The sequence below is a fragment of the Apodemus sylvaticus genome, chromosome 11 (genome assembly GCF_947179515.1).
Source record: "Apodemus sylvaticus chromosome 11, mApoSyl1.1, whole genome shotgun sequence".
NCBI classification, from domain to species: domain Eukaryota; kingdom Metazoa; phylum Chordata; class Mammalia; order Rodentia; family Muridae; genus Apodemus; species Apodemus sylvaticus.
In genome coordinates, this window is record NC_067482.1 from 101392667 (window position 1) to 101415362 (window position 22696).

The window sequence follows — 22696 nt, forward strand, 5'->3', positions numbered from 1 at the left end:
GCAGTTCCTTTTCAAGCATTCTAAGAGGTAACCATTTATTCCATAGTTATTTTAAGAATAAAATATTTTGAAGCAACAGAACACCAGCTCTCTGAAATTTTCATTCTGTTTTATAGGGTATATCCCTTTTTGTCCTTTTATTATAATTGTTACTATTTTACTATTTATTTCTCTTTCTTGAATTAGGATGAGTTAGTTGTGAAGTGCTGACATCCATGATCTTAAAGGTCTAGAAGCAAAGTATATATTATTAATACAAAATCTAGTAACTCCAAGTTATATTTTATGTTATATTCCTCTCTCTTTTTTAAAGATTTATTTATTTATTATGTGTAAGTATACTGTAGCTGACTTCAGACACCCCAGAAAAGGGCATTGGATCTTATTTTGGATGGTTGTGAGCCACCATGTGGTTGCTGGGATTTGAACTCAGGACCTTTGGGAGAGTAGTCAGTGCTCTAACCGCTGAGCCATCTCTCCAGCCCTACGTTTCTCTTTTTATTCACATCTCATTTTTCTGCCTTTCTTCTTCTCCTTTTAAAATAATGCTTTCTACATTTGTTAGATCTTTCAGAGAAGGAATGGAGGTATGTGCACAATTTTAAGTGATGTCTTCCATGATTCACTACGTTTCATGCAGTTAGGGTAGTCCTGGTTAGTTGTGCTCAACTTGACTGACACAAACTTGAGTTATAGGGAAGAGGACTCTCCACTGAGAAGTTGCTTTCATCAGACGGCTTGTAGGCAAGTGTGTGGGACATTGCTTGAGTAATGATTGCTCTGCCCACTGCATGATTCCACCTCTAGGCATGTTGCCCCGGATGACGTCAGAAAGCAAGCTCAGAAGGCCCTGGGGAGCAAGGCTGTGGGCAGAGGCCTCTAGGATCTCTGCTTTCAGCGCTTGCCTGGAGGTTCTCGCCCTTCAGATGGACTCTAGCTAGAAATTGAAACACACCCTCTCCTCACCTCGTTTGTGGTCATGGTGTGTATCACAATAGAAATCAAAGACAGAAGTTTTAGTCACTCTTTCAAAATGAAGTTGGCAGAAATAGACACTATGGCAAATGCTTCACTGATTAATGACTTTCAGATTTAGATGTCCGTGTTCATTTCAGTTTCATTGAGTGGAGCATCCATTTATGAGTTATTATCTGAACATGTTTTAATTTAGAGAATGAAGCACTCTCCTGATCTAATGAGCTTCATGATGGAGTTGAAGATGATTTTGGTAAGAATTTTTTCTAACAGTTATTATATCTAATAAGTCTTTATTGTTTTTGAAACTTTTTAAGTGGTATTTCTCTGTGTATTGATGATTTTGTGTATGCATGTGTCTATGTGTATGTGGACATACTCAATGGTCAGTTTTCTCAGTTGTGTTATACCTTATCATTGAGATGGCTTGGCCAGTTATGGAGCCTGATAGATCTTCCTGGCTCTGTCTTCGCAGACCTGGGTTATGGGATATGCTTTCATGTCTGACCTTTCAATATGGGTGACTGAAATCAGATTTCTTGCTTGCATGGAGTGGGCATACTTAATTAATGTAAGTATACATATAAGTACAGATAAAGAGTCTTTGTACAGATAGAGTCCTGAAGGGCTTTTGCAACATAAAGAAACTGAGGTAATTGCCTTAAGTACCCTGATTCTGTGACCTAACCTCAGACTTTGTCAATCATCTTCCTTCCCTAACATTTTGGGAAGATATTGTAGTAGTTTAACTACAGGAAATCCTGGAGATTGTATCAACTCCCATATTAATATATCAGTTTATATGTTTTTAGCTAAGTGCTTCTTGCCTGTTTCAACTACTGAGTATTGGCACTGGCAAGATGGCTTTTAGGTACTGGCACTTGGTGTGCAGCCTGGCCACCGAGTTTAGCTTCAGCACTCCCACAGTGGTGAAGAGAGGAGCAACCCCATCAAGTTGCCCTTTAAGCCGGGCGGTGGTGGTGCACACCTGTAATCCCAGCACTCTGGGAGGCAGAGGCAGGCAGATTTCTGAGTTTGAGGCCAGCCTGGTCTACAAGTGAGTTCTAGGACAGCCAGGGCTATACAGAGAAACCCTGTCTTGAAAAACCTAATCCAAAAGCAAACAAACAAACAAACAAACAAACCAAGTTGCTCTTTAAAGTCACATGTATGCTGTAGCACACATGCTCCCAACATACACTATGAACACATATGGGAAGAAAAAGGCAATACTGGTGACTCTGAGTATGTAATTACAGTCTCTGGACTTAGCCAGCTGCTTGCAGATGCTTCTCCCATGGGACTGAGGCCCCACTCTTGAACGCGGATGACTTGGATGCTGATGTGAGCTTTAGTTGATGCTGTCTCTCTTTTTCCTCTTGATCTTCTTTTTTCATGCCCTTTCCTTGCTGAACATAACAAAGCATGTGCCCTGAGAGATTTCCCTCATTGCAAAGTGAGTATGTTAGACATTCACAAAAGCTTTCAACACCCTCTCCTAAGGGTCGAGCATCCATCACCTCCAATCAAAACTGTTTCACATCCCAAACATTTTCAACAGTGCCATGAAAACACAATGGCTGATGTCACAGATGAGACTTTGTGTCATGCAGAAAATTGCTAATCAGAGTTTAAAATTTCCTTTAAGCGATGTGTATAAGGAATGAAATATGAATACTGTGCTTCAGTTTTGGTCCCACCTGAAAGATATCTTACTATGCACATGTAACTAATTTAAAATCTGAAAAAAAAATATCCTAAGCATTTCCCAAGCAATTTAGGTAAAGGATAATTAGGATTTGTTGTTGTTTTGGTTTGCTTTGGTTTGGTTTTTATTTGCACTTTTCTTTGTAATCTGCCAGTCAGAACTCAGCATATTTCTTTAGATATGAGTACTTGGTGCTTTGTACTTCTTACTGTATTACTGTAGGAGTGGTCCAAATGTCTCCTTATTCCTCAGTTAGTGAAAGTTGGTCAATAGGTTTTAGATGCATCTGCTACAATTTCCTGTCAGCTTACCACCTACGTGTTTTACAGTCCACTGTGGATCCTTCTGTGTCCACCATTTCCCTGACATCTTTAAAGGATTTTTTTTCTCATTAAGTTTTATTTTACATTTTGTGGTACAGGGGATAAAACCTCACAGCATATGTAATGTGTTGTCAAAGGATAGTACCACAAATGGAGAGGAAAAGAAAACAAAATGAAACTATCATTTAGATTTATTAGCCAAAAATATCTGAATAAGGACCCTCGCCATTATTTAGTTACTATGAGGCATAGCTTACACTAGAGCAACAAGGTGTTTCTTTTCTTTAAAAAGCAATTTTTTCTTATAATGAGTCAGTGCTAGCAACTACCACAGGGAACTAATATGTCTTTAAGAATCATTATTAACTCATGAGTTTCATAAGTTTGATTAGCTTTAATCCATCACAGTCATTTTCTTCTGATGCTGAAAGTGTCCTATTTTTGGCCAGTTCAAAATGCTTTATAGTGCCTCCTGTGGTCTTTTAATATAATCTAATCTTCCTGCTTTGTGATGCCAGTTGCGCTAGACATACTTATTTATTCTATTCTAGAACTGTAATCAACCACTCTAATAAATGTGTAAGATTTACTTGTAGTAATAATAATCATTATTATCATGGGAAGTGGTATCAGATACCGTGGTCTACAAACTGCGAGCGGCACTTGTTGCTATTTTTGCTTCTCATTCTTTTGAGCAAAGCTAGGGAAAATGGTCATGAGTTCATAACGGTGTTTCCATTCTCATTATTGTTTTTTCTTGCATTTATGCTTCTGTCTCTTTAAACTGTTGGTTTCTATTTACATTTACTTACTCATTTACCAGTTATTTAGTTTGGATATCTGTGCTGGCTAATTTTTTTGTCTCTGTGATATGACACCTGAGAACACTTATGTGCGGAGCCTTGCTTCGCCTTTTCATTCAGAAGTCTCAGCTCACAGCCATGTGGCCCCACAGCGTCTGGGCTCCGGCTTGGTGTGGCCGGAGAAGAGAAGTGGCTTATGTTGTGGTGGATTGGAGGCAGAGAGACTGACTAAGGACACAGCCGAGACATGCCCTCCAAGGGCATGCCCTGCCACCTCATGGCCATTCTCTAACCGGGCCTTGCTTCCCCATGGCCCTTGGAGTTCTGAACTTATTAGGAGATTGCCCCGTTCCAGAGCTTGTACTGTTTCCCACCAGGAACCAAGCTGTAAACGCATGAGCTTTTGAGGGACGACGCTTCAGATCCAAACCATAACAGCTGTGTCTATCTTGTTCAGCTTCTCTTCTCTTTGTTTTCTGTCAAAATCACAATGCCAATATTACTGCTGACAGCTGAAAGCATTTTGATGTTTCTTATTTTGTAGTTTCTTGGAGACTTTTTATAGTGTAAGGTGGTATTTACTGTAAACTTAGTTGTTACATCTTTCTTCTGAGTCTATTCTTTTATACCTCTTTGAGGTATATCATTGATAAAATGCTTAGAATCAGAATTATTTAGGATCAGCTTCCAAATGTAAATTTTGACTTATGAATTTATAAACCCTAATAAAGATGATCAAACTTATGAGCGATATTGATGAACACAGTATAGGAACTTGATATTGGAGAAAAATTAGGAAAATTTGCCCTGTTTAATACGCAAATATAAAAACATGGGAACCAGACAAGGCTGTATCCTATTAAACTCTTACTATTAAAACTAACTATTGAATTGTAAGTGATGGCTCTGTTATTTAATTTATTAATTTTTTTTTTTTAACAGAGCTGAGGACCGAACCCAGGGCCTTGCGCTTGCTAGGCAAGCGCTCTACCACTGAGCTAAATCCCCAACCCCTAATATATTAATTTAAACTGAAGTAACACCCTCTCACTTATCCTTGGCTTACAGCACTCCATTGTACACTTGGGCTGTGTTTCTGAATACAAGTGAGATCATGTAGCTCTCATTTCTTCAGAAATTGTAGACAGAGTTGGTGATTTCAGTGCTACTTGGAATCTTGTCTCTAGCTGTGTGGATGGCTAGTTTGTTTCTGACGCCTTGTTCTCACTGGCAGCAGTAGACTTTCTCACTGTGATGCTCACATGACGTCACTAGGATGCTTTGTCACTTTCTGTGGCACGTTTTAGTGATAATCAGGGCATGTGTAGTTTTAATTATTGAGAATGGTGACTATTTGAGAAGAACTCTCTGAGGTGGATTATTTTCTTTCCTTTAAATAAAACCAAACCAACCAGTTTGGCTTTAGTCTAAGTTAACTTAAGTAGGAAATGTTAAACGCAGTATTTAACCTCTATAAGACCTCTCTAAAATGTGTGTTACTCTTTCTGGGACTTGTGTTTTAGTTTCCCTATATTATCCCATGGAGACTCTGGCTGTTGTACACAATCTTTGAACAGTACAACAGAACAGACCATCACCTGGGTTTTCTATAAAAAAAAATAGTCAGCATTTCTGTTAGGTGATGAGAGTGTTATGAACTTTTGTTTTGTAATTAGTTACTAACTCTCTTGCTAATTCCATAGCCAATTAAAATATTTTTCTTTCAACAGGAAGTTGCTTTAAAGAATAAACAAGAGTTGTGTGCACAACCTCCTTCTTGCAGTTTCTGCAAAGACCTTCTTACTGAGATAGGAGCCGTTGGTTGGGATAAGTATGTCTATTTAAAAATATATCTTATAAATGCCTTCGTTTCACACATTGCAGCTTAATGTATTTCTGGTTGTTGTAGCTTGGTTTTGTAGCTGCGTTTAGTTGATAGAGAGGATCTGATGTTTTCTTTTAATGCTGGGTATTTGATCCTGATTGTTGCTTACTCTGTTACAGACAGAAGCATTGTGGAATATTAACGTGAAATGCTACATGTGATTTGAAAGAATGGCATTTTATGCACACAAGAAGATTTATCTTAATAGAACTTTTCACTAGGCACATAATGGTACTGTGACTGTACATGTTTCATGTTTAATAGTAAAGCTCAGGGCTGGGTTAGACTCTATGGATCGAGTGTTTGCTGTGCAGACATGAAAACTATGGACGTGCGGAGTGGGTAGGTTAGTCCTCACAGAACAAGTTCATCAACTAAGCCAGCCTAATTCCTGACCTCTCTCCCTCAATAAGTAAGGATGAGTGCTATTGAAGAAAAAATATAGCATAAATATCTGGGTTCCATATGCATATCTACACACATACATATACCTACACACCATATATATATATATATATGTATATATATGCAAAAATATAATGCTAATAAATATGAATCAAAATGGAAATCCCGATGTTTTTTAGTATGTGTATGTAGCTGTATTTGGCTGTTATTCAGTTTCTCTTTCCTAAATTTAAATATCCACATATATTTTAAATGTTTTGTAGTTTTCAACAGTGAGTCTTCATAAATAAGATTTGGAAAAATCATCTTGTTTCTCTGAAGAAAATAACAAATAAAGAAGCATAGAATTAAGCAACTGTAAAGAAGGCTGGCTCTGGTGGCATACACCTTTAATCCAAGCCCTTGGAAGGCAGAAGCAGGTGGATCTTGTGAATTTCAGGACAACCAGGGCTGTATAAATAGACCCTGTTTCAAAACACCAGAAAGAGAAAGAGGGGAGAGGGAGGGGAAGAGAAGAAGGAGGGAGGGAGGGAAGGTGGAAGGAATGGTCCTGCCTGCCCTGTGTTGCAAGATGGGGGTCCCCTACTGCATCTTCAGGGAACAAGCTGGGGTGGCTGGTCCGGAAGGAGACTTGTACCACCGTTCCCTTCATGCGGGTTAACTCGGAGAAAGGGTGTTCTGGCTAAGAGGTGGAAGTTTAGGACCCATTACAAAGACAGATTCAATGAGATCTGCGCACTGGGGAAGCAGTGTCCTGGTTCCCAAATCTGTCATTTTGACGCTGGAAAAGGCAAAGGGCAAAGAATTTACTACTAAACTTGGTTAAATATACTCTGCTAAGTTCTCTGTACATGAATATAATTATGAAACAAAAATACTTCTTTAAATAAATGGACACCATAACCTGGGTGCTAACACACACACACACACACACACACACACACACACACACACACAAGTTTGTTTTCAGCCGCAATCATAGTGCAGTATACTTCTTACTATTAGAAGGCAGAGTCTGGTGCTCTGCCCATGTGTCCGCTGCTCATGTGCTCCATACAGATCTGTACTTAGAAGAGTTTGCCTTCTTACCCACAGCTCGTTGTTTCTGCTTTCAGCATTGGGTTTGAGTGGAGCGTAAGTCTTTTGGTGTACTTCAGTGTAGACATGGGTCAGCCATTATTTCAGGCATGAATTTTATTTAGACTTCATATTTTTTTGGAACTGCTTCTTAACTTCATTGTCTTCCTGGCTAATAGCAATGTCATATAGATCTGCACTTACAAGCCTTGACATTTATATGTTGGTCTCTTGCCAAAAATTACAACTTTACACCCAATTGTTACTAAAAGCATGATTGCAAGTAATAGTGTTTCAGAATAGCTAGACTGTTGAAGTGTATATAATAGAATTATGGTTTCCACATTGGATTTTAGGACTGAGATCCGCTATTGTGGAGGCACTGATTGGCGTTAAGGGACCTTAACTGCAGCTGCCCTGAGAGATGCAGGAAGTTATATTGGGTGCCTTCCATTTTATAATATAATATTTTTTGAGAAATAATAAAATATAGTTTTTCTTTCCATGTATTAAGTTACATACTCTGGAATATCTGTCCTTTTAATTAACCAACAATATGAATTATTAATTAATTGGTTAAACTCCCTTAGGGATAGCTAGGGGAAGCTTCATGTTAAATTTTTGGTTCATTTTAGAGTCATTTTAGGTAATTTATATTTCCATACACTAGTAATATTACTTTACCTTTTGTCTTCCCATTTTCATTTTTCCAAACTCCCACAAATTCTTTGTGAGTAATGTTAGAAATAAGTGTATTTAGTTGTGTGTCATCTCTGTGGTGACTCATTCTTACATTTACATTGAGCTGTATCCATGGAAACTGACAGGAGTTCGGACAATCCAGCCATCCTCGTCCTTGGCCTCTTTAGCGTTCTATAGTATTCATGAACTTTCCTCCCTAAAACTCCATACCATTGACGCACAGTTTCCCTTTTCTTTTTTTCTTTTCTTTTAATTTAGTGTGGTTTAACAAGGCTTCCGTTCTCTTCCCTTTCTTTCTTTCTTTCTTTTTTTCTTTCTTTCTTTTTTTCTTTCTTTCTTTCTTTCTTTTTTTCTTTCTTTCTTTCTTTCTTTCTTTCTTTCTTTCTTTCTTTCTTTCTTTCTTTCTTTCTTTCTTTCTTTCTTTCTTTCTTTCTTTCTTCCTTCCTTCCTTCCTTCCTTCCTTCCTTCCTTCCTTCCTTCCTTCCTTCTTGCCTTTCTCCCTTCTTTCTCTTTTATTTTCTTGTTCTAAATCCTTGGTTCTAAATGACTTGTCAATTATATTTAGTTTTATCATTTCAAACCACCCACCCTCTGCTAACCCTCAAAGCCACTTAGGAAACAGTTTAACCAGAGTTATCTCTAATGACTAGGATTTATTTCTATACCTGCCAATTATGTGAGCTAGAATACAGCTTGACTCTTTTGGTGCCTTTTTTCTAGTCAGATTTACTTGATAGGTAAGTCTACTTATTTTCGAGCAACCCTTATTTCTAATTTCCCTCTGCCCCTCTTCCTCCCTGTCCCCCTTCTTTTCTCCGTCTTTCTTGGATAGAGCAGTTTACTGGTTTTGTCATCTACGGTTAGCAAATGCTCAGTCTTCTGTGTGCCTGATGTCTAGCACTTTGGTGCACACTCCTGCAGGGTTTCTTACGTTGCAGCCTCACTTTCACACACTGCTTTTTAACTGAAATTTCCCATTTGGAATCTCTCAAAACCCCATGTTTCATGAAATCAATACAAACACTACAAAAGGATGCAACATTCTTTATTTTCTGAGTATTCATAGGGTTAGTCTACCCTTACCTAACCCCCACCTAGAGACTAATTTATGAATAAGTAAAGGTATAAGTCTACTGGTTTCTGTTTCCTGCTCATAGACGCCCACCTGTATGGCCCCAGATACTCCTTGAAATCTCCATTCTTGCTTCTGTGCAGCTCTAGATTTTCTCATTTCCTTTTTTTAAAGCCCAGCTATTGTGTATTGAATATGATTTAAAACAATGAAGGGTCATAGGCAGCTTAAACTACCTGCGGAAGTTTGCATCTAGTGGGAGAGTCAGACTGCAGCGAGCGATTACAGTAGTACGTACTTACAACTGTGGTAGGTACTGGAGAGTTTAATTGTGGCATTTAATGAGAGCCATGATCAATGGAGTTATAAAGGAAATAGAACAGTGTGTGAAGTCTTAGAGGGAATAAGTATTTTAGGAGCTACATCAGAAGTATTGACTTTTCCTTTGCATTGTCGAGTTGTTATGAGATGGTTGAAACGAGACTAAATTTCCAACTTGTATGAGAGGTGAAAGCTCAGAGTATGGGTGTGAATTCTTCTGGCATATACCATTCATTAAGCAAAAGTTATGCATCTTAGGTTAAAGTTACTCTGTAGAAGACTGCCTGTTCCTGTTGTTTGCTGCTTTTTATATTATTTAATTCTCAGAATAAATCCCATGTAAATACTTTTATACAATGTGTATATGGATGTACACATTCCAACCTAGCACACTGGGGATTCTGCTGCTTGGAACTATGTCATAAGCCACCTCTGATATGGAACATTTAAGGAAACGCCCCTAGGTCTAGAGATATGCACACATTGAGGTTGAAGCTAATCAAATCTACCTTACCATGAGTAAAATGTCTATTTACAAAACTACTCCATCGTTAGAGAGACTTTTAAAATTCTGTTGCTTAGATTGGGAAGGGCGACAACTTAGTGACAGGGACTAGGGTGAGAGACTCAGCACTTAGCTCCTTCTGCTTGTGAAGAATTTTGTGGGTGAGGAGATGAATGAATGGCTTGTGAGAAGCATGGCGTGAGATTTTTATCAGTGTCTATCCAACACTGTCCACTGTATTAAGAAAACCCACAAAATGTATTTTCGTAACTTCTTAGGTATAGTCTACCAGGACAAGATAAAATTAGGCTAGGACATGCAGGTCACACGGCCTGAACTGTGTTGGTCTATGCCAGACTTGCTACTCTTTGAGGCTTTTCCTTAGCAGCTGGTAGCTTAATTTAAAATATCCTTTGAACTGCTACACACAGTAATTTGGTTGTTTTAATGTACCTCAGAAACTTAATGATTTTGACACCATGTTAAAATACCTGTATTTTCTAAATATTTGAGTGAATAACCTTGTAGATTAGCCAGTGTGAAATCTGATAAGAAGAGAAAGGTCTTTTTGAGAGTAACATACACTTTACTTTATTTTAAAATTAAATAGTTGGCATTCATTGTTGTTCTGTGTTTTTAGTGTTTTTAAGTTTTTTTTTTTTTTTTTTTTTTTTTTTTTTTTTTTTTTTTTGAGACAGGGTTTCTCTGTGTAGCTCTGGCTGTTCTGGAACTCACTCTGTAGACCAGAATGGCCTCGAACTCAGAAATCTGCCTGCCTCTGCCTCTCAAGTGCTGGGATTACAGGTGTGCACCACCATGCCCCACCCTGTTTTTAAGTTTTAAAGATAGGGTCTTATTCTGTAGCTGAGGCTGGTCTTGAACTTGCTGTGTAAGCCATGTAGCCTCGAACATGGGAGTACTCCACCTGCCTCAGCCTCCCAAGGGTCTGGACTATAAGCATGGACCTCCACATCCAGCTCTGACCCATCGGATCAGGACTTAAAAATAAATAGTTAAGTTGGAAAGGAAAAAAATATATTGAAAATAGGATGGTACGTATCTTTTTCTTCCTAATTGATGTGACTTTGAGAATTAGTTGCTAACTTTAAGTTTGATTGGTCTCGTTTCCATTTCTATACTCAGTTCAGCTCCATCTGTTGAGGATGGTGCAAGCTCTTTGTGATTTTGCTGGTGCATTGTCTCATCAAGGCCTCTGCTACTTGACCCCAGATGGGATGATGGGTTTGTCTTAACTTCAGTTTATGTTGCTTCCCAGAGTGGCTCATTAAAATGTTCAGAATTGGAGCATTTGGATTGCCTTTGTGGTTGAGTATCCTAGACTTGAAAGCATCAAATATTTTGCTCTGTAGATAGTTAGGTCATGTATCTGGTTTTACCTAGAACCATTCCAGTGCCTGTTTGTCTCACCACTTGAGACTGGAAAGTATTGAAGTTTGGAAGAAATGTATAGTCATCATTTGTCAGATAACTTATATTTATTTTAATAATCACATGTCCCTAGATAATTCATAGATTAAATGGTTCTAATGTCTATGTGAGCTGATGTTTTGTTCTCCCCCGACAGCATGTTATTTATCATTTAGAATGAGTACAGTTCTGTGGCTTGGCCTTTGCATTTATCTTCAGAAAGAGTTGGCTCATTCTAAATCTGATGTGCTATTGAAAAATTACCAATATGTGTTGTTAGGCTTTGTAGTTAAGCCTATAATCCTGGGAGCTAGTTAATTGTGGTATTTTTATCATTTGTAATATATTTCAAAGAATCATAGCAATGGGAAAAATGGGAATACATATTTATTTATACAATTCGATCCTAGTAACTAGAGTGCAGCTAATACTTCCTAATAAAGCTGAAAAAGAAACACACTATATGTTCTAGCCTGGTTACCATTGTTGTGATAAAATGCCACAGCAGAAAGTAACTTGGCAAGAGCAGGGTTTTTTTTTTTTTTTTTTTTTTTTTTTTTTTCAGTTTACTGCTTTTAGTTCATCACGTAGGGAAGTCAGGGCAGGAATTGAAGGCAGGAACTGAAGCAGAGACCACAGAGGATCACTGCTTACTGATTTGCTCATCCTGATTTCTTACATAGATAAGGTCCACCTACTCAGGCAGTGGTTCTCAACCTTTCCAAAGCTGTGACCCTTTAATACAGTAACTCATGTTGTGGTGACCCCCAACTATAAAACTATTTGTGTTGCTATTTCATAACTATAATTTTGCTACTGTCTTAATACAGTACCTGTGTTTTCTGATGGTCTTAGGTGACCCTGTGAAAGGGTCTGAATGCACAGGTTGAGAACTGTTGTGCTCAGGCCTGGCACTGCCCACAGTGGGTGAGAACTTCCCACCTACATCAGTCATTAATCCAATCAGTTCTGCCTATGGGCTAATTGATGGAGATCCTTTTTCAGTTGAAGTTCACTCTTCCCAGATGACACTTGTGCTGAGTTGACTAAAGAAAAGAAAAGGAAAAAAATCTAACCAGGAGCTAACATGACAGGACAGTGCTTTGTGGCTGGACTGCAGGATTTCCACTGCTGGGTCACAGACTGCAGGGAATTGGGATTAATTGAATATTTTGGGACAAGGAGTTGATTTGATTTAGAAGCAGGGCTAATGTTGACACGAGAGACAGCATGGATTAATGTTATAAAGAGAAATGAAGTGACAAGCGTGATCAGCGGGAGTTTTGAATAGTCAGGAATGAGGCAGTTAGTGCTGAACAGTAAGAATGGAATCGTCAAAGGTTTGAAGCAGTACATAGCTATGTCCTCTCAGTCTGGGCTGTGATGTGGGCTGCCCGTGGATGTTAATACTACAATGCTGGGAAAAAAGCTCAATACTCTTCGTTGTGAATTAAACTGGTACAGTATGGATTAGCATGTGTTAAATCCCGTGCGTGTACCCTTAGCTCAGTATGCAGCTCTAGGCTTTCACATCAGTAGTTATAGACTTCATTGTTATTAATCTTTACCCTTGTCCTTTACTTTATGCCTCTCAGGGTTTGTCATCTCTTTCTTTTACATTTCAGGTATTAAGAAGATTGACATCAGTTTCAGTAGTGTAATCAGTCTTTTAAGTTGTCTTGCTTGATTCTAAATGCTGTGATTATTTCACTGAAAAATTAATAACAGAACAGTTGTAAGTTTTCTGCATGTGCTATTATTTATAATTTAGTTTAAAAATATATCTTCTATTTCGATCTCTTTGTGTTAAAAAGAAATGCCCATATTTTTGGCCACTTACAATCACACCCTGCCTTACAGATTTTTTTTCCTTTTGCTTAAGTGGGAGCCCACCCACTTTCATCTGTTGTAGCCAGTGCTTTGAAAGCTGCGTCTTCATGAAGTTGGTTTACTCAGTGCTATTCTTGTTATTTTTGAAATTGGAGTACTTTATAAATCCCTTTATTTTTAAATCATACTGTTGCTTATAAATAAAGGGAAAATAAGTAAATGCATATGCTTCTCTTCATTTTGGATCTGAAGAAATTTTCAGTCAGGTGCACATGTGTCTGAACCCATGAAAAAAGGTGAGGGAGACAGATGTTTATAGTTTTTGGATGTGGGAAGGTTGATAGGTTTTAAAGGTATCAGTGGGGAAAAAAACTAACCATGTAAAGAAACATGTTTTCTACCATAATTTTACTTTCATTTGTTTTCTAAGACCCTGGACATTTTACTGATTAGAAAGAATTTATAATTTACACAGCTTTGTCTTTTGCCTTAATCCAATGTTAACACATGTTCTCAGATTCCTGTCTGTTTTTCATTAGTGATTCACACCTTTGTTGTCCAATGCTTTCTTTAATTGAACTATTTTTCCTTTTTTCCTGGTCACTAACCACATGAATTATAGTGATGTTAATAAAATTCACCTGTATTTGGAGGCAAACCTTTCTTCTGATTCCTGAGTTCTTCATCCACCTGGGTGATGAGTTGCACAGTGTTCGCAGCCCACAGTCCACTTTTTATTTTTACAGGGAAGAGTATTGTAAAAATGTCAAGAGCTGTCTGCATGGCCGTGGACTAGTAAACACACTGCTAGCTTTGGGCTACTTTGGAAGTAGCTTATGGTACTCAAGGGACTGTAGTTTACAGAATGATGTATTTCAAAGGATATTGTAGAGAATTCATGCATTTAGAGCGATTCAAAGCCAAAACAATTGAGTTTGAGCTATGTGTTTAAAATATTAGTCATCTTGAATATATGCCTAGGTTAAGTGTCAGAAGCTATATTTTGTGCAAAAGGGAAATTTATTGCTAAGAAACCCGTCCATACCCATGCTTACACAACATTTTCCATAGGGTTAATTTGAGTATGTGAACTAATACCAGCCAGATTGTTGTATAGTGACATTACTGATAACAAAGGAGAAGTTCATTGAGGGGAAAAACAAATAAAGGAAGTATAAAAATCCCACACTGTATGAAAGTACAGAAATGGATCAAAGAATTTGACAGGAAGTTTAATGTGTGTGTAAGTAGAGGCTGACAGAAACATGCTGTGTGTGCCAAAGGTTCCAGTGATGGAAAAGCGAGACATAGTGCTCACTGACCACAGCATGAGCCTTGACACACATTGTAAATAATCCAGAGAGCTATGGCTGCATTAAGCACTAGGCTGGTGTATTAACTGCAGTAAATCTATAGCAGGAGGAAAAGCTGGCATGCAGAAATTCCTGATTAATTTTCTCTATGTAGTAGTAGGAATGGTCCCATCTCCCCTCCTCACAGCCCACCTCTGTGTGATCATTTTTTATTCTCTTCTCCTCACAGACTCGCATGTGTGGATAGTTCCTTCAGTACCATCAAGTTAAAAGCAGATGATGCTTCTGGTAGAAAGCACCTAATCACTGTGAAGTTGAAGGCGAAGGTACGTGCCTTGTTCTTGTGGTCAGGAAATACTTAAGAGATGAACACTGACTATTTTCACTGTTTAGAAGTGCTGGCTATTTTTAAATGACATGGGTGATTTTAAAAATTGATTTTAGAAAGTCAAGGAATTGATTCATCCAGTTTCTAAAAGCCTCATTAAATTCTTGTCACTAATTTATTCCAAATTTCATAAAAATGTAGACCTCATTATCAAGAAACATTAAAGAGTCAGTAGCTCCAAACATACTGTTGTCCTGGGAACATCTTTTGCTTCTAGTTTTAGCTGAGCTGTTTTTGTAGTTTTTAATCTTTTTCCTCACCCCATCCTCTAAGACACACACACACACACACACACACACACACACACACACACACAGCATGTACACTCACAGTTTATTATTCACTTTGAGTGAATATATTTTTGAGTGTATGTATTTTAAGAATTTAGAAAGATTATGTCTGTTTATAAGCTTATGTATGCTAGTGATTTATAACCATTCACAAAACCTTTATTTTATATTTTTATTTCATCTTTATTCTTTAGTTTTAGATTTGGAATTTTAAGAAATAAATAAGGGAGCTCAACATATTAATCATCCCTTAGTAAGGACTGGGAAAACACCGAAATGTAGAGGACACCAGAACATCCAGATTTTTATTGTTTTTGGGAGTCATCAATCACTTCTATTTCAGAAGATTCTAGTGATGAAAAGATCAATTGTGTTTGTCCTTTTTAAAAATGTGTCTGGCATTTAAGGTTTTCAAAAGAGAAAATAAACAAACAAATAAAGCTGTAGTAGGTGGCACAGGAAAGTTATTGTCTCTTAGTGACTCCAAGAGACAACTTTGGTAGTCACTCTCCTGTACACCTGGGACGTGTAGGTGTAATATTAGCAATTTAGTTGGATATGAATCTAGTTACGTTTTAAAATGAGTTAGAGGTTTGTTTCATTAAAATAAAGAATTTTATCTTTTTTTAAAGTTTTAACAGATATGTGTTAAAATGAAAATAGAAGAAATCAGTTTTTATCCTTGTAAAACACACACTTGGCCAGCAGCAAGGGCTCTTTCTGTGTCTTCTTTCAAGACAGGGCCTTTTCAAGAAGGGCCGAGTGTGAGATTTAAGTGCCTGTGCCTCTGGCGGCAGGCTTAGCGTCTTACGCTCACTAAGCAGACAGTGTTTGGTGCTCACGCTGCCTTTAAGTATGCTGTGAAGAGTTAGCTTTTTTTTTTTTTTTTTCTTAATTTTATGTATTGTTCAGTTCAGTGTAGCAAAAGATTTTTTTCTAAGTGTGACATTTACTTCATTAATTGGTGATACTGCAAATAATGATATTAGTATGTTCCATTATGTCTGCTACTTTTTAAAATTATAGCTTTGTAATGCAGATGAGATATTTCTCTAAAAATATTTTTCTGTTTCAGTTTTACATCTATAGTTCCACAAAACATATTACAGGCAAACACTGGCAGAGAAAAATCAAAGCTTTATTTGAGATGGAAGGAGATGGGGGTTATTTTGTATAAGGCATTGAGATCTTAATCTTATTTTGGTGGGATTTATTAGATTTGTTGATTTAATTTAGACTTATAGGTAGCCCAGGTTTGTCTTCAATATACAGTTTCTGTTCCCCTCCTCTTCCCCACTTAGTGTTTGGCCTTATGAATATCAGTTAAGAAACATTAATCACTAAAGCTATTTGGTAAGATTGTAGAAATAATATCTTAATATAAGCTTTTTATTTTTTTTAAACAACAAATCTTAAATTGGGTTTTTTTTTGTACTTACATAAACCTTTGTTTCTTGACTTGACAACATTAAAGGAGTACATTTTTGTTTTGTTTTGCTTTTTTTTTTGTTTTTATTCTTGAACACATTCTCTCATAATTCAACCATTGTCTTCTCAACAACTCTAAACCACAGTGAATATAGTATTGATTTGAGCTACACAACTCTTGTTAAAAATAATTAATCCTGAAACAAACAAACAAGTAAATAAATAAACAAACAAGCAAATAAATAAATTGCTCTTGAGTGATGAACACAGCTCCTGATGTGTTGGGGCCTAGCACTTGCTGTTGTGGTTTGTGTGGTCACTTGGGGTGGTGGTCCTGCTTTGGTCAGAGCGGACTAGGACTCAGAATGTGTTGTGGAGTGAGAGACTGCAGAATCTAAGAACTATTGCAACAAATATATGTACTTCATGGCATATAATTTCTTAAAAATTTAGCACTTGGCTTTCTTCAAGTGAGATTTACAGAATAATTACACTGAGAAATTATTAAAACTCACAGTTGAATATATATATAATGTTTTTTTTTTTAAATTAGTACCTTACTATATAGTCCTGGTTGTCCTGGCAGTTGCTATGTAGACCAGACTAGGCTTTAGCCTGTGATAATCATGGTTTTGACCTCTGGATACTATAATTGCATATGTGTATAATCTTGCTCCATTCCTATATATAGAATTATGTTGTCAATCAGATTTCCAAAATAAAAATATTTAGGCTGGAACTAAGTTGACTGACTGACTGCTTTACCCAAGGCCATGGATTCCATGCCCAGAGCCATCAAAACAAAGACAAATAACAAAATAGTTTTTATAACTAATGTAAGTTGGTACTATATACACCCAGAAAACTTAAAAGGCCATCCAGACTTTGCTATGTGGGTTAGGGCCACTGTACTTAGTCCTACACTGTAATTTAGCTACTACAGTCCAAAAGCCATGTTAAAAATGAAGTCTAACATAATGGTCCCAGCACTTGAGAAGTTGAAGAAAGAAGAATTGCTCCTAACCTAAGTTGGAGATAACACAGGCTCTACAGTGAGTTGAGTTCAGTTCCAGAGGTTGGCTTCATAGATCTTCCTTTCTTTATGTCTATGTATATATCTATCTACCTACCTACCTACCTATCTACAAATCTGTATAATCATTTTTCTTGTGTGTGTGTGCTCATTGTGGTGGTACACACGCTGAAGGACAACTTTTGGGAGTCAGCTCTCTTCTTCCACCACGTGGGTTCTCTGAATCGAACTCACAATGTCAGGCTTGAGGCAAGCCCTTTAATCTGCCAAGCATCTAGCCACCTGCATATTTTTTAAAGAATCATGATAATACATTATTATTACTTCTTAACCTGATTTTTTTCTATTTTCTTTCAGAATTAAGGGTTATATTTTTCTTGGACTTTCTACTAATTTTGCTACTGCAGATAGAATTAATTGCTGTCTATTAATATTTAGTTTCATTTTCATCATACTTACCTTGATAGCAAAATGTTAATTCTTTGGAAAACATTGGCTTCAAATGTAGTAATTTTAAAAACCATGTTAAAGCTACGTCTCCTCTTCCTCTTCCTTCCCTACCTCCTATGACTTTTACTCAATAAAGTGATGAAAAATGAGAAACTGACAAAGAGAAACCCGGGACTTAAAACAGCTTGTCATAGGAAACTTTGCAAAACTCATTTTCTTTTAAGGAATTTAGTTTTACTGGCAAGTAATGAGTATTTTTAATTATAAATGACTTTGAAGATTCTAGATTTATATTTTAATTGATCCTGAAATATAGTCCTGTAATAAGAAATTTAATTTTAAAAAAATGTGAATCTTTGGTAACTTAGAAACCTGATTTGTTCTTATGACTATCATTTCTTTTTATATAACCAAGTAATTAATTTTCTAATAGTTCTAATCTTAAAGTTTTTTCTTGCTTAAAACTGTAAATTTTATTTTCCCCCAGTGAGGCAGAAGGCATTTCATTATTTCATTTTTTTTGTTTTGTTGTTTGCTTGTTTTTTGTTTTTGTTTTTTTTCTTTCTAATACGAGTAGTTGCTTATTATGGGAAGTCACACTTAAATTAGTAATGACAGATAGTGATTGGTGTGTGCTTCTTGATTATTTTAACATATACCACTTATTCAGTTTGTGGCTGAAGCTAATTGAAATGTAATTTATCATCAGAATAATTAAATAACAATTGGTTTAATCTCTATTTAAAGAAAAACTGAAGCTCAGCTTTTGTTTCCTCAGATCATACCGGCAGCATGGGTACTGACTCAGGTCAATGTTGCCTACTCAGTACTTTTTGCAACCCCCACGTCACTGAGCCTTGTACCTGCTAAGCACTCGGTCGGCTCCCAGTGGCACTGTAATAGTGCAATTTCAGTGTATGTATGCATGTACGTATACAGATACAGATAGCCATATATAAATAAATATCTTTATCACATCAGTAAGTATGTTGACATAATGCTGCTTTGTCTACTGTGTCTGGTTTTCATGAAATGCCTCATGTCAGCTTGTCACATAGACACAGGAGTGACCCACTTTTATGTTTTGTCACAGTACCCTGTAGAGCCACCAGATTGCGTTGTGGACTTTCCTGTCCCGTTTTCTGTTTCCTGGACACCACAGGTAAATAATTAAATTTATTTTAAATAATTAGAAAGTATATTCTTTTTAGTCAAATGATTGTTTTAGGGTCTAAGATTAATTATTTATTTTTAAACCTCTCTACATAAAACCTCATTCTTTAATAATTCATATTTTTCCAAAAATTAATGTCTACTTTTCTCTCTCTAAATACAGACATGGGCATGCACACACACACTGTCTAGACAGCTTTAGGCAAGCATGCAGCAGCTCTGCTGCTTGCTGTACACTGTCAAATTTAAATCTTAAGAAAAATTCTTTAGAGAGCAGTGGGTATAAGTAGAATGTGTGTGCGTTGTGTATATTGCTAAAACTGATGACCTAGTAGATAACTTCTCTAAGAGATGAGTGAAGCACGAACCCTGCCGTTGGTCCTTTGTGTCCATGCTTGCTCTATTTAGGAGAATTCAGCTTTCTGGTCTATTAATAGAGGTAATTTCTTTAGAATCATTCTAGAAACTGATTTATATACATAGAAGTTTCTATTAGTAGTAAAATATCCTTAAAAATCAAAGGATTTAGTTCAAGTTCAAAGTTTAAGTTCAAACAAAAATCTCACATGACACTGTCCTCCTTGTTGGTGGTTGACAGTGCCCAGGAGGAGATATCTCTGTTTATAGAAAGAGAAAACAGATCCATAGTGATGCTTTACAGGGTTCTCTAAGTGGAAGCCAGACATGTTTCTGTTCTGAGATTTAATATATATATTAAATATTTATATTATATATAATAAATATTATTTTACTATATTATATTATAAATATATATGTTTATGTTTAAAATTATACATGAATAGTTATCATTTTTAAGCTGTTAGTTATTATTGGATGTGTTGTGTGCAGGCACTGGGGAAAACAGAGAAACCCTGTCTCGAAAGACCAAACCAACAATTCATCTGCCTTTAAATTGTAGGGCTTTTTTTTTCTTTAAAAATGTCTGTTTTGACTTGGGAATCATCGTCTTTCACTTAAGAAACTTACTTGCGATCATGAGAAAGTATCAAGTCTGGATTGTGTATGCTGTTTCCATTTTCATATTTATCTTAGTGATGCGTTTGGTAGTTTTTCTTTTTAATGTGAATACTATGTAAGTTTCCTGAAAGATGTTGCAGAGTAGTATAACATCACAATTATTTTATAACAACTAGATGTGGTGCCTGTTTACTGTGAACTTGGCGCCTCGGCCCTGTGAGCTTGGGGTAATGTAATACTGTCCATTAGAACTTTAGATGTGGCTCTCAGAAACTGCTGTAATGTGGCCAAGCAAACAGGATTAACTAGTAGTAACTGGGATCTATCAAAGTTCGTCACATTTGCTTGAGATCTGTATCCACGCCTACTTTTCTGTTAGAATAGAAATTGCATGTCCACGAAGCTACCGTGGCTCACCCTCCCTTTTCTGGGCATCGTCTCTTCTGTGTGTCCTAGTTTCCGGCCATGCTGTGTTTCCAGTATAAGATGTTTGAAGTCAGTAGTGTGTAGTTGATTTATCTATACTTGTCTATGTGTGTCAGTTTGCTCTTTAAATGCTATAGACTTTTATGTTCGTCAATCAGTTAATTCATTCACTGTCCTATGGGTCAAGTTACCCAGTTTCTCATTATCAGTCTGCAACAGAGCACTTGGATGCACTCCCTGGCGCATATATGTGAGGATTTCTGCATGTAATACTATGTCTGTTGTATGGAACATGCCTTTGAGGTTACTGAGTACTGCCCGCTCACTTTCCCTGACTGCTTGTGTACGCCTGCATCTGCATCCAGGCACACATAGTAATTCTTACATCACTGTATTTTACTTTGATCATACTCTACCCACAATTGATAAGTTTTGCCATGTTCATGACCTTTGCCTATTTGAAGTATTTTTAACATTATATCTACCCATCATATTGTTCTGATACTAATGCTTTCATGGTTACATGGAATATAAACATCTTTTCATCACCTCTGATAACTGTTATATATCGTCTTAAACTTTCAGAGTAGTCCTGTATATCTGTCTTAATGGTTTGATTTTTTGGCTTGTCAAAGAAAATCTTTGTCTTTTGTTCATATTCAAGTATTACAGAACAATCTATACTTATTGCAGTTTGGCCATATTTGTATCAGTATGAGGTAATTTTAGTTTTTTTTTTAAAAAATGTAATACATGGAATTAAAATTTAGAAAGTTTCAAAAATCCTTATTTCCTTTTAAGTATCTACCTGTGTCGTAAAACTTTTGGTGGTAGACATATGAACTCTTTTCAACATTAGAGAGTTGACAATGCTAAGTTCTATCTGGACAGTACGATGCAGTAAGATGTGAGGTAAGACAGCATTGCCTTAGGGCTAGTTCTGCTCCTGCAGGACTTGTTTGTTTGTTTGTTTATTTGTTTATTTCTTCCTTTCTTTTTTCTTTTCTTTCTTTCCTTTCTTTCTTCTCTCTCTCTCCTTCTCTTTCTCTCTCAACAATTATTTTTAAGCAGTTGTGATTTATAAGCCATACGAATGTTCCTGTTGTAGTCTAGTAGTAAAGTTGCATTTAAAACAGTTTCCACATAACTGATTTACAAAGTCTTTGTCTGCTTCTGTGTATTTCTTCTCTAGCTTCAGTGCTTGGAAGATCTTTATTTTTCCTTTCTTTTTTGTAACATAACAGACACGTCTTTGTGGCATCCATATTAGAAATGGGTGATTTTCCTTATGGTCCCCGTCTTCCTGCTGAGTTGATAATGTTTTGATGTATTTTTCTTTTGCTCTGATGAGAGGTCTGCTGCTGCTGCTCTGACATGCTCATTTGGATGAATAATTATAACGTGCACAGTGTCAGGCCGAAGATGGCAGGGTTTTGTGCAGCATGACAAGCCTCGTACCAGTGCAGGTGTCTCACAGCATGATCAGCGGCAGCCAGTGTACTCTGGCGCAGAGGAGACATTTCCTGTGGTAAGAAATCGGCAGCAAGGGCAAGACGGCTTGCATGTGCTGCAATGGTGTGTGCCAGAGAGACACAAAAGTGCTTCTCAGACCCAGTGGCTGGGCCTTCGCACATGCATTCTTCCTTACTCAGTACATCCTGCGTGTATATGTTAGGATAGAGTGTGAGCCCTCCTCTTCCTTTCATATGTTCTATGAAATATGTTACCTTTATGATTTTACATACAGGCCATGCATGTCAATATTGTCAGCTGATAGATTGACATGGGCTACTGTCAGACATTTAGGACAAAAGGACTTTCATTTTGCCCAGGTCACAGATTGTTTTCTACCTGAGACTGTGTCATGAACTGCAGGTTTCAGGAAGTAGCCTTGCCAGAGGCAGTTGGAATATTTAGGTTTGATCAGATGTGACAAGCGTTGTTTCATATATTTCCTGCCATGGAGACCGCTGATCCTCCTGGGGCAGTGCCACGGGTAGAGAAGAGAAGAGGGAGATGTGTGGTCCAGCCTGCTGACAGGCGGCCTTCTGATGACTGAGGGGTGTGATTAGAGTCCTATGGCCTAGCAGGGAGCGAGGTCTCTCCTCAAAGCTGCAAACCCCACAGTTGGGCACGCCCACTTCACTTTACACTTCACCATGTTTTTTTTTTTAAAAAATTAT

The 22696-nt window shown here is 37.1% G+C and overlaps 1 protein-coding gene across 2 annotated transcripts in view; it reads left to right on the forward strand.

Annotated features, from left to right (window-relative positions):
• Nucleotides 1-22696, forward strand: part of Fancl (FA complementation group L) — a 73557-nt gene that overhangs the window by 14168 nt on the left and 36693 nt on the right. The window contains exons 4-7 of one of the 2 annotated variants that reach the window (XM_052199632.1): nt 1172-1228; nt 5540-5640; nt 14577-14673; nt 19030-19098. In XM_052199632.1, coding sequence (XP_052055592.1) covers nt 1172-1228; nt 5540-5640; nt 14577-14673; nt 19030-19098 — 324 coding nt within the window. The remainder of the gene's footprint in view (nt 1-1171; nt 1229-5539; nt 5641-14576; nt 14674-19029; nt 19099-22696) is intronic. The other variant, XM_052199633.1, reaches the window with a different exon arrangement.